General features: G+C 36.7%; 1 protein-coding gene across 1 annotated transcript; it reads right to left on the bottom strand.

Annotated features, from left to right (window-relative positions):
• LOC117434736 (synaptotagmin-2-like) lies at positions 1-13668 on the bottom strand. Its single transcript, XM_034057370.3, has 9 exons — positions 13448-13668; positions 6397-6546; positions 5523-5686; positions 4717-4812; positions 3868-4035; positions 3152-3319; positions 2596-2713; positions 2199-2332; positions 1-1562 (listed from the first exon to the last, which is right to left on the bottom strand). The coding sequence occupies exons 2-9, from the start codon at positions 6509-6511 to the stop codon at positions 1323-1325; spliced, it is 1203 nt and encodes a 400-aa protein (XP_033913261.3). The 5' UTR covers positions 6512-6546; positions 13448-13668; the 3' UTR covers positions 1-1322.
• Positions 13669-16607: the final 2939 nt, after the last annotated feature.

Genomic DNA, 16607 nt, shown 5'->3' with positions numbered 1-16607 from the left:
CATGTTATTATATATTCTACACATATTTCAAATATAGTGCTAAAGAGCCAGGCTGCTATTAAGAGTTACAAGATCTTCAACATAAGTAGGAAAATAGAAACTGGAGACAATAATGAATAAGGGCTATGATCTAAAATACAGGTGCCATTAATGACTACAGTTTTAATAAATAAAAAAAAAAGATATATATATATATTATAATTTTCAAGAGTTCAGGTAGAATGCAGGGCTGGCGCTAATGGGGGGGGCTCTCAGGCCGCCGCCCCCCCAAACCCCATTTAGATTTAATGCCCCCCCCCAGTTCAGATCCAAGATTGAGATAAAAATATATGCAAATCATTCATTAAATACAAAAATACAAGTGTAATATGCATCATTTTTAGAACATTTCTAAGGTTATATATTTTTTGCAAATTTGTACCCTCTTCGGAGGTTCCCCTTCTCTCGTAATGTGTGACGTTTTCTAATTTGTGTATTTTGAGGATGGAGTCATATTGTGGTGCAAATTATTATTTGACTCGGGTGACCTTTTCTATAATGTTTCAAAGAGCGTTTGCTCCAGTCTTTAATTAACTCCTATTTTTTAAAGTAGAAAAACACCTATCAACTTTACAAAACTAGTATCAAATGTCTAAGGCATGTAATTGGAGGTTTTTCGAACACTCTCAATTTTTTTGTTTCTCAGTTACTGTTGAATTGTCGTCTTTCAAAAAATTGGAGTTAATTAAAGACTGGAGCAAACACTTTGAAAATATGGTCCAAAGAGTTTTATATTATAATCTATTTTAAGACAGAGTGATATTTACGGTTTATTTTCTAAAGTGCCTTTAATGTGTTTGAAGTACATTTTATCCTAAATGTATAATAACGACTAATACAATATCCCAGCAATCTAATGTTCAGGTTCCTACTCTGACAGTAAAGGTAAGTTGTACACCTGCACATTACCAAAATCTGAATATTACATACCTCAGTAAAAAGTGTCTAGGGAGTCTAGTAACACAGGCTTGCTTAACAGAATATTTAGTAATTTAACTGCTTTGAAAATGTATTTTGCTAGTTTCATAACATTTCGATTTTTTCACCTAATACAGAGAGTTCAAACTTTGGACTGGTTTAAAGAGGAACAACATGTCTTCTATTACTTCCTTTGGGAGTGTTAGTTCTAAGTCTCTGCTTCATGTTCAGTCATTTTGAAGTGGCAGTCTTGGTTTACTGCTGTCCTGTGCAGACCTGATGTCCAGTGTACTCTGCAGTAGCTTTGTGTCCATAGCATTTTGAGATACATCCAAGGAAGTTGGGTCCTATTAAAATGACAGTCTCTAAAATGTTTTATTTATTAAAGGTATTTTGAATTTATAGCTCACTCCCAAGGCTGAATCTACTTCTTCCACAGACTGCAGCGTGTGCCACTGGGCTATGGGCCTCCTGGGATTTGACAGCATGTCAGACCAATGGCGAAGCTGGTTGCCTGCTGCACTGCAGCCCAAGAAGATCTTGCCAATTGCATCATTTTTGCTCACCTTGTCATGGTCCCACACAGATATGACCATCTGCACTTTCTGCAAAGGAAAAGTGAAGATAAAGTCAAAGAAATGCATTTTAAGTTATGTTCCTTAACTCATTCCTTGCAAAGTTGTCCTTCTAAGAATCAATATACTTCGGGCGAGGTAAAACAACTTATGATAGACTTCCATTGTGACAACTAAAGTCCACTGACCTACCCTTATAAAAGAGTATAACTTTATATTTGCAGTCATTTAGCAGTTTACTTTGCTTTTCGCATTCAGTACACACGTATGCTTGTTTTACCATGCTTTAACATTGTTCCAAGTGGTTCATTATGTTTTATTACACTTCTATGCTTGTACCTCATTTTACCGCAGTCAACTATTATAAGGGTTTAGATCATAAATCTCATTTCAGTTGTGATTAGGGTGACCACCCATCCCTAATTGGGCAGGACGGTCCCGAAAATGTAAAGATCAAGTCCCGGTCCCGGGCTTAATGCCCCAGCATAAGAAGTGGCAGGTGTCCCATTTTTGCATTTTGAAAAGGTGGTCACCCTACTTATGATGTGAACCATATTCCAACTCAGGCTCACCAATGAGGTGCTGATCAAATCTATAGAAATACAAAATACTCCAGTTTATATATGGGTTTATATTACACCATTTCCTGACCTTTTCCCAGCTCACCTGTATTTGTTTAAAGGACACTTCGAAAGTGAATGATTCATTGAAGTACGGATTCAGTGTTTTCTTTTTCACTGATGTCGTCTTCTTCTTCCACTTCTTCTTATCCAAAATAAGCTGGATCTTGATATACGGATCTAAAAACACAATTGTTATAGCTAAACTAGACCAAAACACATCGTTTTGGTCTAGTTTGGACCTGTGCAACACCATTGAATGCCTGCTCTGGTTTCATCAGGCAGGTAACAGGACAGGTTGCAGAACTGGCCTGGGTAATGCAAGAATCTACAGTAAACAGATATGTGTATCAGAAAAACTAATTTCAAAGATGTAAATCATAGACTTACACATGCTTATTTTATATAGAATTGTACCCATATGTCTCAAAGGTCATTATTACCTGATAACCCCCCAACATCCATCTTCTTCAGGTTCTTGGCTTCCAGAATAACAACGGTGAGTTTGCTCGCTGTGGGAACGTACCGCAGGGAGAAGCAGATCTCACCAAGGTCCTCGTGCTGAAATAGATTCACATGCTTCAAACTCGGACACATGGTGTGATAGGTGGTAGGGTAATATTGAATGCTGCTAATACGAGGCAGAAAAAGACCAGATTTAGAAAGTAAAATGCAGCATGTTTTTGTGAACATAATCTAAGGGGTATGTTATATTAACAAATAGTTTGTAAACATGAAGTAAAATGGGAATTTGAAAACAGTCTGTGAAATTGATATGTTGGACGTGGATTTGGAAAATAAATCATTGGACGACAAAGGTGTGTAATAATAATACTACTATACATGAGTTATAACTATACTAGATCCTTTATAAATAGCAATGGAGATTGGATGAAGAACATACCAAACTATTAACCTTCTGGGTTATCAGTAAAATGCAGTTATAGGAGTTCTTAATAGAAGAGCATTGCATGCTGGGAATTGATTTAACATTATTACCTCAGATTTAGATGCTGCACTTAGCTCCATCCACTCTTCAATTACGTGATTCCAGTCCACTGTGTTGAGTGGAATTCTCAATTCCCCAATGATGTCATGCTTGCTGAATCTGTTGAAGTCATATACTTGCATCACGATAGTCGATTCATTTAGCTCAGCCTGGGGTGTCTGAATAAAGTACAAATGAAATAGGACACTTATTGTTGAAGTATACATTTGAAAAGGAAATTAAAATGATTATAGATTGAAGAAGACTTTACAAAAAGGGTTAAATGATGTGTTGAAACAAAAGAATAAAACCTTTTTAGAAACAGTAAAAAAAACGTATTTAGTGCAAAGTTTTGAAAATAGGACAATTGATACAAAAGTATTCCCTTGTCTATGTTAAAACAGTGAATTATATTCAAGCAACGGAACTCTCATTAGAGTACATTTCTGGCAATTGACTGTACCAGGAAAGGAAGAGCCCAACAGATAAGGTCAACAACCCAATGGCGATGTCCTGTAGTCAGGGTTTTATTGCCATTAGAAACTGGTGAACAGTACCTTTAATTAAATTTCTAATTTACAGATTTATTGACATTTTCAATTCTTTTTTAAAGCTAGACATTCAACTGTATATGAATGTCATCTTCTGTACGGTTGTGCCCTGTAATGGTTCATGAAATTTCTCAAGTTTCTAATACCAACAGTTTAGAAGTAATAAAGGCTCATACCTGAAACTTGAAACTCTCATTAAAAACGGGGTTGAGTGTTTTTCTGTACACTTTGGTCTCCCACGTCTTTGACTTGTTTGGAAGCATGTAGACCTTGACGTAAGGATCCGATGTCCCACCCAGATCCATGGCCAGTAGCTCAGCTGCCTGCTTCACTCCAGCAATGAGCTGCAGAGAGGAAGAGAAGCCTATCAGATACATACATGGCTCTATCGTGAGCCATTAGTCACACAACCTGGAGCTATCCAAATGTTTTGGAGCCCACCTCTGCATAGCATCAAACACTAAAAGTTGCTGCTGCAGTGTGTCCATAATGACAATACACATACTGCCCTCACTACAACCTAGAATGAACGTCTGCACACTTGATTCAAAGTGACATAAAAAAATTGCTCCATTTTCACATAAAACTGAACAGGGAAGACATTAAATATCCAGACATGCAAGGCTAAATGAATCTATGTAAAATCCATGTAGTTTCCAGTACCTAAAATTGATGATTGAAGTCTGATTGAAAATGTATTTAAAATATGGCTTATGCCTTTATAGATGGCTGTATTTATACAGCATTAGCCTGTCAGCAAAAGCATAGGAATACAATGCATGTATAGAAGTGCTGATCATGTATGAATGGTTTGGAGGGTTGTATGATGGTTGATCCCTGTATCAGTAGTGGTTCCGATATATAGATGAGGTTTACAGTTTATGGTGTTAGACAAACCCCTCGATTGAATTACTGCTTTAAATGTGATGTCCAGGCATGGATTACATGACTCAAAACACACTGCATTAAAGCTTGGCAGTAGAACTAATTACAGATTGCTATAAAGGGAAATAAAAAGTATGAACCTCTTGATTCGGAAAATCGTATTCCAAAGAATACTGCAGCTTTCCCTTTGGCTTGTTATTCGAACCATAATCCAGATCCTCCATGCCTGGCTGCACCTGTGAAGAGGAATCAACAGCTTTTAATTGAAGAAAGTGAAAAATAAAACAGGGCACAAAGTGTGATAATAATAATAATAATAATAATAATAATAATAATAATAATAATAATAATAATAATAATAATAATTTGATTTTTGGAAACCTACATTATTTTGCATTATAGGTAATTTGCCATGAATCTTTTACTAATAATAGCTTATTTGCATGGAAATTAATCCAGATATTTAGGAAGACTGGATGGGGTTTCCCTTGTAAAAGTTTGCTGTAGTGAAAGCATAGCACAGTGTAATAAAGCATAGCAAAAGCATGGTACAGCACAGGTAAGCATAGTAATGAATAGCAATGTATGTAAAAGCATATTAATAAACATGGCAAATCAGGCTAAACTATGGTAAATGCATATTATAACCATGGAAAAAACATGGGAAAACTGCAAAAATACCATGCAACATTACATGGTAAACTTTTATAAGGGTTGAATCGACATCAACCAAACGAAACAAAAAAAAAAATAATTAAAAAAACCTTTTAAAAAAAATTGTTCTTGCATGTCTAAATAAAGGTATATATCAAAATAAGCAGTAATGGTTTAATGTGGACTAACATTGGGGTTTACAGTATATAGAGCTGCCAGGCATTCAACTTCTTAGAGCACACAGCTTTGGTGAAGACTTACAAAGAACAGAAAGGCATGTTATTAATCTTACCAGAGCTGCTGTGGTGGAGCCTTTCATGCCATCCAGTTTGATCTTCTCGTCTTTGTTTTTCTTCTTCTTTCCTTTGCAGCAGCATTTGATACAAATGCAGAAGAAGCAGATTAAGAAGACAAGACCTATAGCTGCCGCTATAGCGTAAATAGCCCATCTTGGCACTATATAAGAAGGGGGAAAATCAAACTTTATTAAAGAGCCATATGAATACACACACACCTTTGGCAGAAAAAAAAATGCACGGTAACAGGTATGTGAGATAGAATGGTTCATAAAATTAGTAAAGGTTTTTCAGTGAGAAAGAGCACAAACAGTAAGAGGAATGCACGGAATGATAAGTGAAAAGTCAATGGGATTCAAAATCCTGTTAGCCTGCGATACCAAGACATGGTACAGTTTTGTTAAACAACGTCACAAAGGCTCCTGCTATCAAGACACTGAAGACTTTTGCGAATAGCTTACTTTTTTTATTAAAATCCATGGCAACTGTATCTGTTTAAAACTAACTTGCTTGCTGGTATAAAAACCTCAACTCTCTCATAGATTTTAACCACTCAGAAGAGGTTTTGTACACTTGATATCCCCCCTGGTTATTGCTTAATTAACACAAGTATTGCGTGTTGAATGGGAAGCTACCAGTATATTGTTTTAAAGAAATGCAGTGGAACACATTTTCTATATCATATGACATGAATATATTTTAAGCAAAGATGATTAATGTTTCTTTTTCATATGAATCACGGCTGCAGATTCAGCTGTTTTACATGCACATTTCTATTTTGGAGATAGATAATTTCCTATTCAGAAGGACTCATCAAAATAGGGGTTGCCAAGGGAATTAGGTGTAAGTGGAAAGCTGAGCTGTACTTACATGGGATCTTGTTGAGCAGCTGAGTGATGAAGTCAGGGGCAGCGGTTGTGGTGGTGTTAAAAGCTGTAGTGGGTGTTATGGTGGTAGCACTGATATTGTGAGCATTAGGAGCCATGGCTTGTTATGATGGATATGGGTTAGAGATGAAATCTGCAGGAATATAACACTGTCAGAATATGTCCAAAAACTGCAATAAATGATAAACCATACTGGTATGACAGACCAAGTCATTCAGACTATCAACGTGTCTGACGGACCTAGCTATTGTATGCCCATTGCAATTGGGATAATAATTCAAAATGTCTTGGGAGTGATTTAAGTGGCCAGTTATTGCCAGCATATGAGTTTAAAATAGAGATTTTCTTAAACATAAAAGCTGCTACTTGAGTGTACTGAAAAACGTGTGCACTAGCCATTTTTGCAGTTGATACTTTAGATTTTCTGACCCGTTGACTCAAACATGGCCAATTTACTTGGAAGAACACATCCGGTGTTACATTACATTAGGAGACAGGAGGTAAAGGGGGAGAGGAAACCAAATACTACCATCAAGCTGGATAAATGTAAAGCAAAGTGTAAAAAATAATGAGGAGATTGTGACATGCTAGCAAGGTGTATGGAAATACTTTCAGTGCCTTGACTGTTACATCTTTATTCTGAATCTGTACTTGCAGTTATTATTGCTGTGATAAGATGTAGGTATATTAACAGATTGCATTGCTAGCATGGTAAGGTAAAGGCATAGTCACTTGAAAATTGCATGCTGAGATCTTGCACCTGTTCTTGTCTGTACGTAATACAGTATTTTACAACTGGTAGTCTTATGGCACCCTCTGCTGGAAGCAATACAATAATACAGGTGTTGGGTTTATACTAACAAATATTTCTGGGGGTTAATTCATTTTTCTGCAATTTACCATCCTGTGTGCTGTACTTTATTAGAAACCAGTTTGTTTACATTCCATGAAGGTTGTTTGATTGTACATGAGCCTTATTGTCATTCTGTCAACATATCATTTAAGTCAGGTTTTATTCAAGGTGACCGTAAAGGCAGGCTTTACTGCATAGTCTATGATTCTGTGTAAAGTGAGAAAATGAATTTGCAATGGAAAAATATGTCTTTAGCCCTAAAGCATTGGTTACACCTAATGCTTTGTTTCTATATTAGCCTTTGCATGTTTGCAGGTCAGTTAACTTCCAGTTAGTCATTATATTGTATCATTAGGGCTGTCCCTATTTAAACACTACATTGAGCAAATAGCCACCATAAGTATAGTACTACATATTAAGTATAAATAATTCATATAAAATCCCAAGAGAATACTGCAGATTTGAACACACAACTTCCAGATATTTGTGGCATACAGCATACTGTATTATATATGTGGCTACTGTAATCGAAGGGGATCTAAACAAATGTTAACCATCACAATGAAGCCTACCCCGGGTGTCCCCTGGTACACAGTACTTTGAAATGTAACAATCCACCCATAACCTTAGCAATAATCTAAACAGTGGGGGGAATGACATCTGCTACTTTATATATGAAATGAATAGACCCAATATTAAAATATGGTTATTTTTTTCCCAGATGAAGTCTATAATTATAATAGTTTAATTTGTAAAATAAAAAAGGCTTTTTTGGTCTAGATTAGCACATGATTAGCAGAGTACTATAAAGAAAGGGCTTTTTAAAGATGAAAGAATCCCATAGAAAAAACACCAACACACCCCACAAAAAATGATATCTTATATATTTTTAAAGCATTTAAAATTGTATTTATAAAGCGTTTGTAAATGTTGGTATTATAGTTTATGACGTGCTTTATTTTTATACATGTAGGATAATCTCATTGTGAAGATTTACACCCTTTTTGATGTGTAAAGAGAGGGTGGTAGTTAAGCTCGCTTTAAAACTGTGGGAGAAAATGAAAAAAAACAAACAGACAGTGTATTCTCCTGCAACTGTACCGCCAACATGCCTGTGGGCCCGATTATGCATTCACATGGGAGTGCCCCCATAGGGCTATAAACTTTGATGCTAGGCAACAGAAGAGGCAGGGCCTTGGAGCTTAGTCACACTGTGTTAACAGCTCAGATGGGAGTGTGCATAGCAGTGCCAGCTTTTAAAATATATGAAAAGGGTGTGTTTCAGATTTATTTTAATAGGTGGGAACATTCATTCTTGACAGCTTTTTTTTTTGTAATTAAAAAGTACAGTGTATAAAGCAACATAAATTGTGTAAGAAGTGAGGGGAAATCTAGACCTAATCGTTTTAATCCTTGGGTTTAGGTATATCAATACAATAAATGGACCGAATGCAATGTTTTTCTGGTTGTATTAAAAACATCATCAGAGGATGTGTTAATAAAATCCCAACAAGACCTCCACCACACTGCCTTTGCTATTTGTATGAACACATACATGTAATAGCATTATTATAAGGCTAGCATTACCCAGGTTTGAAGGCTGTTTACTAGGAAGGAAAGGCTCTCAAAAGCAGATTTCAAGTTGTGGGTTGAAATAGTTAGTAAGCTGCTAGTTGCTGACTGTAATATGGAGCTGGTACCGTCCTTCAGGAATCTTGCAGAAACTTTCTGAGGAACCTTACCCAAACCATGCAAACCCTTGTATGATACAAATCAACATTCAGCCAATGATCCCATTTTAGCCTTTGCTCACACAGCTATTTTTTTTTTGACCAGTGCATCCCCATTATTTCCAGATAGAAGTATAACAAGTATCTAGAACTTTCTGCATTCTTCAGCTTCTCCACTACTCTATAGGTACAAAAGCTGACCCAAAATACACTTACTTGTTCAATGAAGGTTCATTAAGAAGCGAAGATAAGATGTGTGTCTTTTTGCCTGTGATCCCTCTCCTGCTGTACTGCTTGCACAGAGTAAGGAGGAAGGAAATGACTTCCTATTGTTAGTGGCTGGGCCAGGCATTGTATAATGAAATGTGTTAAAAGCTAATGAAAACTACAGTAGAAAACAGTACCGGAGCAACAACTGAGTGGTGGCATAAAGGTTCTTTATTGTATGATAAAACAAACTTAACATGTTGCATACACAGGCATTTTTTTAATGTGTTTCAGTCCCAATGAACTTTTCTGTTATCAATTGTTTTCTTTTTATTTTGCATTATCTATGCCTATGCCTTTGTGTCACCCATGTACCTGCAGATTCAGACAAAATAGCATATCTGTGGATTTAATTTCTTGTGTGATTAAAAGAGTGCTGTTTGAAAATCTCATAGAACACCATTGTTATGAGTCATTGGCAGCAAGCATTCCTTCTCAAGCCCTGTACCTTTGGACTAAAAGGGCTTTTGTTTTTCTTTCCATATGTCAACTTTGTGATATACTGTATATGCTTCAAGAAAAGTCCTTATAATCTATTTAACAATCCACTCATCAAACAAAGCCTTAAAACACAGCACACCCAGTAGTCAAATCAACATTAATATCCTCTTTGAAGGAACAAGCCAGTATACATTGCTTATAAAGAATGCCAAACACTACACTCATTGCTCCCTGTTCTTTATTGAAATGTCTACAGTGCAGAGCTCAAATGTGGGTGACACTTTACACTAAGGGACTGATGTAAGGATATGTGCAAAGTGATTTGCAGCTGCATAACACCCATATTGCTGCCAAAATCAGCATTTTGCACGTGCAAACCATGTTTAGCAGATGTAAAGTGGGACTTTAGCGGCCACTAAAAATGCGACATATGTAAAGAATGCTTTTCACCTGCCGTTCTGCATCTGCTATCAAATTAGCACTTTGCAATCATTAATCCATTTAAATGATACTGAAATGTATTCAAATGAAGAAAAGAGCATGGAATTGGGTGGGGATCTGAGAATACTAAGCGGGCACAAACATTATAATGAGGTGTAAGGATTTTGCCTTGCACTGGGGCAACCCTCCAAAAACGTTGCATCTCCGCTTACAAGGTGCAAACCATTGTAGAAGTGAGTAATTCAGAGCTGTATAAAACCACACAGCTTCAGAGACCTGTCATTGACCTCAGGATCGCTGCTGTGGTACACTTCCTGATGTGGCAACACTTGGCTCTTGTTGAGGACAGGCAGGAAAACCTTCGGAGGAGAAGGACAAGACGGAGAAAACCCTGCATATTCAAACCCAGAGTCACTTTGTTTGTGATGCTGGAGGGTGCGGTGGTAAGGCGTTACTCTGCAGGTCATCCTAGACCTAATAGCTGAATTTCATCTTTTCATCACCTGGTTGACTGTCCTGGTAACATCGACAACATTGACTTTCTCCACTATAGCGGACCATATTGCCTCTTTGGTAGGATAACTGATGTTGGCTGAGGCTATTCCAAATAACTCAATTTCATACTGAGTGACCTCAGCAGTAAGGACTCTCAGCTGTTCCTCAGAAAACTTTTCTTTTCTGTGTGCCATGAGGACTTTGCTGCCCTTCCTCTGACATATTTATTTTGTTTGGTTTGATTTTTGTGCTCCACAAATCTCATACAGCGCCTATTGCTTTCTGTTCTCCTAACTCACCTCACCTCTTGGCTGTAAGTGCGGCCGCTAAGTAGCCCGATGCACAGGCGGTGATCATTACGACCCTCATTATCATGATTGCAGCTCAGTATTTGTACATGTTGAGTAATTTGCATTGCTCTTAAGCTTGCATAGGCTGCAGTGCAAAATAATTGCCTGGCTGCTAGGCAATTTGAATTTTGCAGCCGCAATTGTTTGCACTACGCCTATCCTTACATCAGCCCTTAAGTGTCTCTAAATACTGTGTATTTATATAGTAGTTACTTAGTAAATACATGTGTACTTACACATTATTACAAAGTTATTATGTATAGTTACAATGTACTTAATATGTAAATCTTTTTGCACAATATAACCTTAACCTAATGCTAAAGTACATTGTTTTTCTTTCGTATGATGGGAAAAGCTTATAATGGTATGTCCAGTTTGGCTATCCATTCGATGGCCTCCTGAGATGCTGAGTGGAGAAATGAGGTGCCTCCTGCGACAGGTCTTAGTGGGTAGGCTGATGTGATGTGTTCCATGGCCTGGGACTCATGGCCACAGTCGAAATTCGGGTCATCCCTCATCAAGTTCATTGTAACTATGCATAATAACATGTGTAAGAACACATGTAAATGTAAATGTAAAAACAAAGTCATTCAAGAAATTTAAAGAGTACGTAATGGTGTTCTGTTACACAACTGTTTAAATAACGTACTTGTCATAACAACAAGTGCTCTGGCTTTTCTGTTCCATACCACATCATGGATCGTTATTGCTGTGTTACCTGTTTGACACACCGCTGCACTGAAGAGATAGAAAAGGACAATCTAATCCAGAAACTAGCAATGATATTAAAAAAAAATCCCATACATATTACATAACTGAGCTTCAATCAAAACTTTAGTGGCTTTGATTCTAAGGAGAGAGACAGCTCTGTATATGTATGAGAACTGCAAGAATAAATGTGTTGATTCTGCACGCAATAAAGTAGTAATTTGCACAATATGTGACAAGTGGTCAATACAATTAAAAAATGATGGTCAAATGCAGAATTAAGTTTCTAAAAGGTATATTGGTCATTTCTTTGTGGTATCATAACACTGGTATAAGGTCTATGAAAAATATATATTTGTATGATGGCAGTATTGAGATCCACCACTATTTAGTTCATTGAAAAAGATCCCAATCTGACGTGTGGCCTCTTTTACAAAGAAAAAAAAATCCTCAGCTTAATCTAAGGAGAAAGGGATCATTACTGTGGGTAATATAATGCTGAGGTGTAGGGGGTGTCATTCTCTCATAGGTACATTTCCAGTAAAACTGTACCGGTATGTTTTAACTTTAAGTATAAGGTATATTAACATAGGAAATGAAGCCGCCTTTACATTTTGTTTAATTTTTTAAGCCTTAACATAAAATGACGCTTCACATAAAAACTGAAAAGTAAAGAGTGTACCGAAAACCAGTAAAGTGATTAACAGATATGCTGGTTTCACTGGGGAGTCTAACATTTTCTAAGAGCTAGTACTCAAGAATACAGCTAATAGGCCCTGATACAAGCTAGTATTTTTATGAGAAAATGAGTGCTTGGTATGGGCAGGCACACAGACCAAACTTGCATCACAACCATTGTTAATTTGCCTAAACCCTGCCCTATTGTAAGTAAAGTAACTGAAACTGATACTGGAATGAAAAAGTAGTTTAGCTAGTTACTTGTTACTTTCGTCCTGGACTCATATACCTTAGACAGGCTGGACTTGCTGCTCATACTGCCACACACGATATGAGCGATGCTAAGATAACAGTGGACCAGGATTTAGGAGCTCCTGGTTTTCACACATCAGTTACAATTTGACTCAGGCAATTCAGGTCATTTCTATTTACCCCTTCTGTGTAAAACTGGATGCAAATGATCACACCTACCCCTGGCTACCCAAATTTAGCGTCATTGTATGTTTTCGTTCTTAATAGGATGTAGCTGCCGCCTGACTTATTTTAAATGTAGATGTGATTCCAGTTATACTTAGCCATGTTAACCTTATTCTTTTTTGTTATGCACACATATAATCTTCTTTACAGTTGAAATGAAATATAAAGGTTGTGAGTTTAGAACATTAAGAGAGTTAAAAAGTTCAGGTCTTCTTAAACTTCTTCTTATTTACAGTACATAACATTTATACAGTATTTGACATTCTCTCCAAGTCATACCATGCCAACAACAGAATAATTAATAAAACCAAACGGTGCAGGAGTTGCCAAAAAGGTAAACACAAAACCCTTCTATGAAACTCTGCTTTCTGAGGTAGAAAAGCATTTTTACTTGTTTAAAGAAGGGTAACAATTGACCTGTTAAACACAACAAACCAAAAATCAATAGATAACAAAGTAGTTGGCTGCCCAAATCCTGCACCACAGACCACAGGACACAGTATTAGACAGCAAATTGTCTGGGATGACTAATACTACCTCAGTGCTTAGTGTCACCTGTTGGAGGTAATACTGCAGAATTGTATTCTTTCTTACCTGATTTCTGGCTGTAAATGCACAGCCTGCTTGCCCCAAACGATATTGATAATGTACATGTGATATCCGAAAACTTGAGAGTTCCTTAGATCCAATCTTCTATCTCCTTCATTGTTTAAAGACGACTATGTTCTTCCAGAAGTAAGCGAAATAAAAAGTTTTTTGTGAATAGTAACTAGGTTCTAGTGAGTTACCCAACAGGATTTTCAACTGACACCTGAGACGCTTATTACTAGACTGGTAGTGCTGGCCACACCTCATGTTCCTGTGGTCTACCTGCTGATATTGTCATGAAGGAAACTCCCTTTAGAATGTGTAGGTGGGGGGGGGAAGAGAATTCCACCACACAGAACTCATCAGGCAGGCTGGAACCTCCAGTACACCTGTCAATCAAGCACCTCCTACTAGTGATGCTGTAGATGGAATCTCAGACATTGTTGAAAACAAGGTCTGTGTTCTTTACAATACACAATGCTGTACTGTAATTACCATACTGTACCATTCTTTGGTTATATTCTATACACTCTTTACAGTTTGGTTGAAAAGGAAATACCATAGTACTTGTTTACAGTCAAACCTGCTTATTAAAATCACTCAAGGTACAGTCTAAAAGTGGTCTTTCAACTCTTTAATAAATAGGTTTTAAAACCAAATCAAGGTTCAAGTATTACATTAGGCAAATAAAGCTATTTATAATACACCATATATAACAGTTCCAAATGTGACATTGAGGGGCTGATGTAAGGATAGGCGTAGTGCAAACAATTGCGGATGCAAAATCCAAATTGCCAGCAATTATTTTGCACTGCAGCCTATGTAAGCTTAAGAGCAATGCAAATTACTCAACGTGTACAAATACTGAGCTGCAATCACGATAATGAGGGTCGTAATGAGAGTTATTAAACCCAGCTATGGAACACAAAATGGAGGAAAATTCCCTAGCAAGATAAGACTGATATACAAAATACAACCTCCAAACCTTTCATTAATTTTTTTATCTTTTTGAGGAAAGGTTAAAAGTGACCGAATATAAGGAAATACTGCTGACATAAAGGAATACTTTATATCATCAACATTTTCCTAATATATATTTCCCATTTAAAGTATGATTTATTGTTTAATGTATTAATACATATCATATGTGTTCTGCATGATTCTTTATTGTTGATTTTGATAAGATATTTTTTTTGCCATACTTACTAACTACAGTATTCCAGCTAAAATTACTTCTGAAAAGACTCCTAAGGTTGATTGTGGGGAAATTATTATTATTTTGTTTTATTAAATCGAGTTAAAAAGAAATATACAGAAATTGCTTTTGTTTTTGTTTTCATCTCTCCCTACACCCCCACTCGACCTCTCCGATCCGCCTGCACTAGAAGACTGGCTCTACCTCCACTACGCTCCCCTGCCTCCAGAGCCCGCTCCTTCTCCACCCTTGCTCCGCAGTGGTGGAATGACCTTCCTACAGATGTCAGGACTGCCCAGTCCCTGACCACATTCCGGCGCCTCCTTAAGACTCACCTCTTCAAACAGCACCTGTAGAACTCCTCTGTTTGTATCCTGGGACACTATCACCCTTCATTTAAATGTGCTTTATTTTGCTCTTATCTGCCCCCTATTTTACTGCATTTAATCCTGTACTTCAGAATACTGTAATCTGCCAAGTGTTTAACCTGTAGAATTTTGTATTTAATCATATCCTGATGTAACTATCACTATTTAATCATATCCTGATTTAACTATCACTATTATCTGCTGTATTATTGAATTGTGGTTTGTCACACTTGAACAAAAGTTATTGTATTTCTTGCTCTTATTGTATTACTTGTATTGTAACACTTGAAATGTATTTGCTTACGATTGTAAGTCACCCTGGATAAGGGCGTCTGCTAAGAAATAAATAATAATAATAATAATAATAATAATAATAATAATAATAATAATAATAATAATAATAATAATAATAATAACTGTGCAACAGAGCTTGTGGTTTGTGTGGCAGGCCACATTATGTTAAATGATTTTGAAAAGGGAACCCAAATTAAAAGGAAAAGTCAAAAAAGTCCCAAATAAGAACAAAACTGCAACCAAAACAGATGATTGTTGTTCATTGTCTGGACCCCAATCTGAGAACCATGGTTGTACATCACAATCATAACCCCCTGCACCCCCGCAGTAGCAGGACTGTGCTGGACTTCTAGAAAGACAGTAAAGGTTTCTTATTTACTTAGTTACAACTTCAGCTGGAATGTTTATCACTCAAGTAGAATGAGAATACTGGAAACTAATCAGCGTATTCCCATTAATCCTGGGACTAGGAAAGTGAATCAGATACCATGAAAAAAAGGGGATTTGTGAGTCAATAAACAGTAACGTGATTTCAAAAACAAACCGATGATATGACACAGACCGCAAGCAGATTCCTGACAAAATTAAAACCTAGGCTTGTACAACATTGGTATTTCATCAACAAGCACTGTATTGACTATATAATATATAGAGACTTTGCAAAACACACAATTCGTAAGAAGCTGTGAGAAAAACATTGTGACACATTTTTTAATGTATGTAAATCATTTTCTAGATAGTTCCAGTACTGGTACAGTATCAGAATTCCTCATATTTGCATTATAATCCCCCTGGTCATGCAAAGTGCCTCAGCATACTTTTCCGTTCATGGTAGAGAGACATGCTGAGATTGGCTGTATGGTGCCTCTTGATGAGCTGAGACCAGGTATCTAAAGCACTGAACTGTATGTTAAATTTAAATCTTCTGCCTAGTTTATACACCCATCTTTTCTATACACAGGTTTGTAACCTGTGTGACATTTTTATTCCTATAGAATTAAAAACATGTTACTACAACTCCCATGATCCTTTGCAAAAATGAACACCATGCCCATCACAAGTAATATATATATGGTGAAAATATATGGTGAAAATGGATTGCTTTTTCAAACACAGTATTATCACTGTTCACTAAAAAAGGAATCCTGATAATCAGCAATTGTTCAAGGATCTCCGTGGTCTATTTTCTTCAGAATTCACAACCTTCTGTAGAAATGTTGTCTTAATAAATGACATGCATTCAAAAAAAACACTGATTGTACCCATGATTTGTTCAGGCCAGAAAAAAAAACACCCCATAATTTTTTAA

Source organism: Acipenser ruthenus, chromosome 28, assembly GCF_902713425.1.
Source record: "Acipenser ruthenus chromosome 28, fAciRut3.2 maternal haplotype, whole genome shotgun sequence".
NCBI classification, from domain to species: Eukaryota; Metazoa; Chordata; class Actinopteri; order Acipenseriformes; family Acipenseridae; genus Acipenser; species Acipenser ruthenus.
Note: the sequence above shows the minus strand (reverse complement) of the source record. Positions and strands in the feature narration are given on the sequence as shown.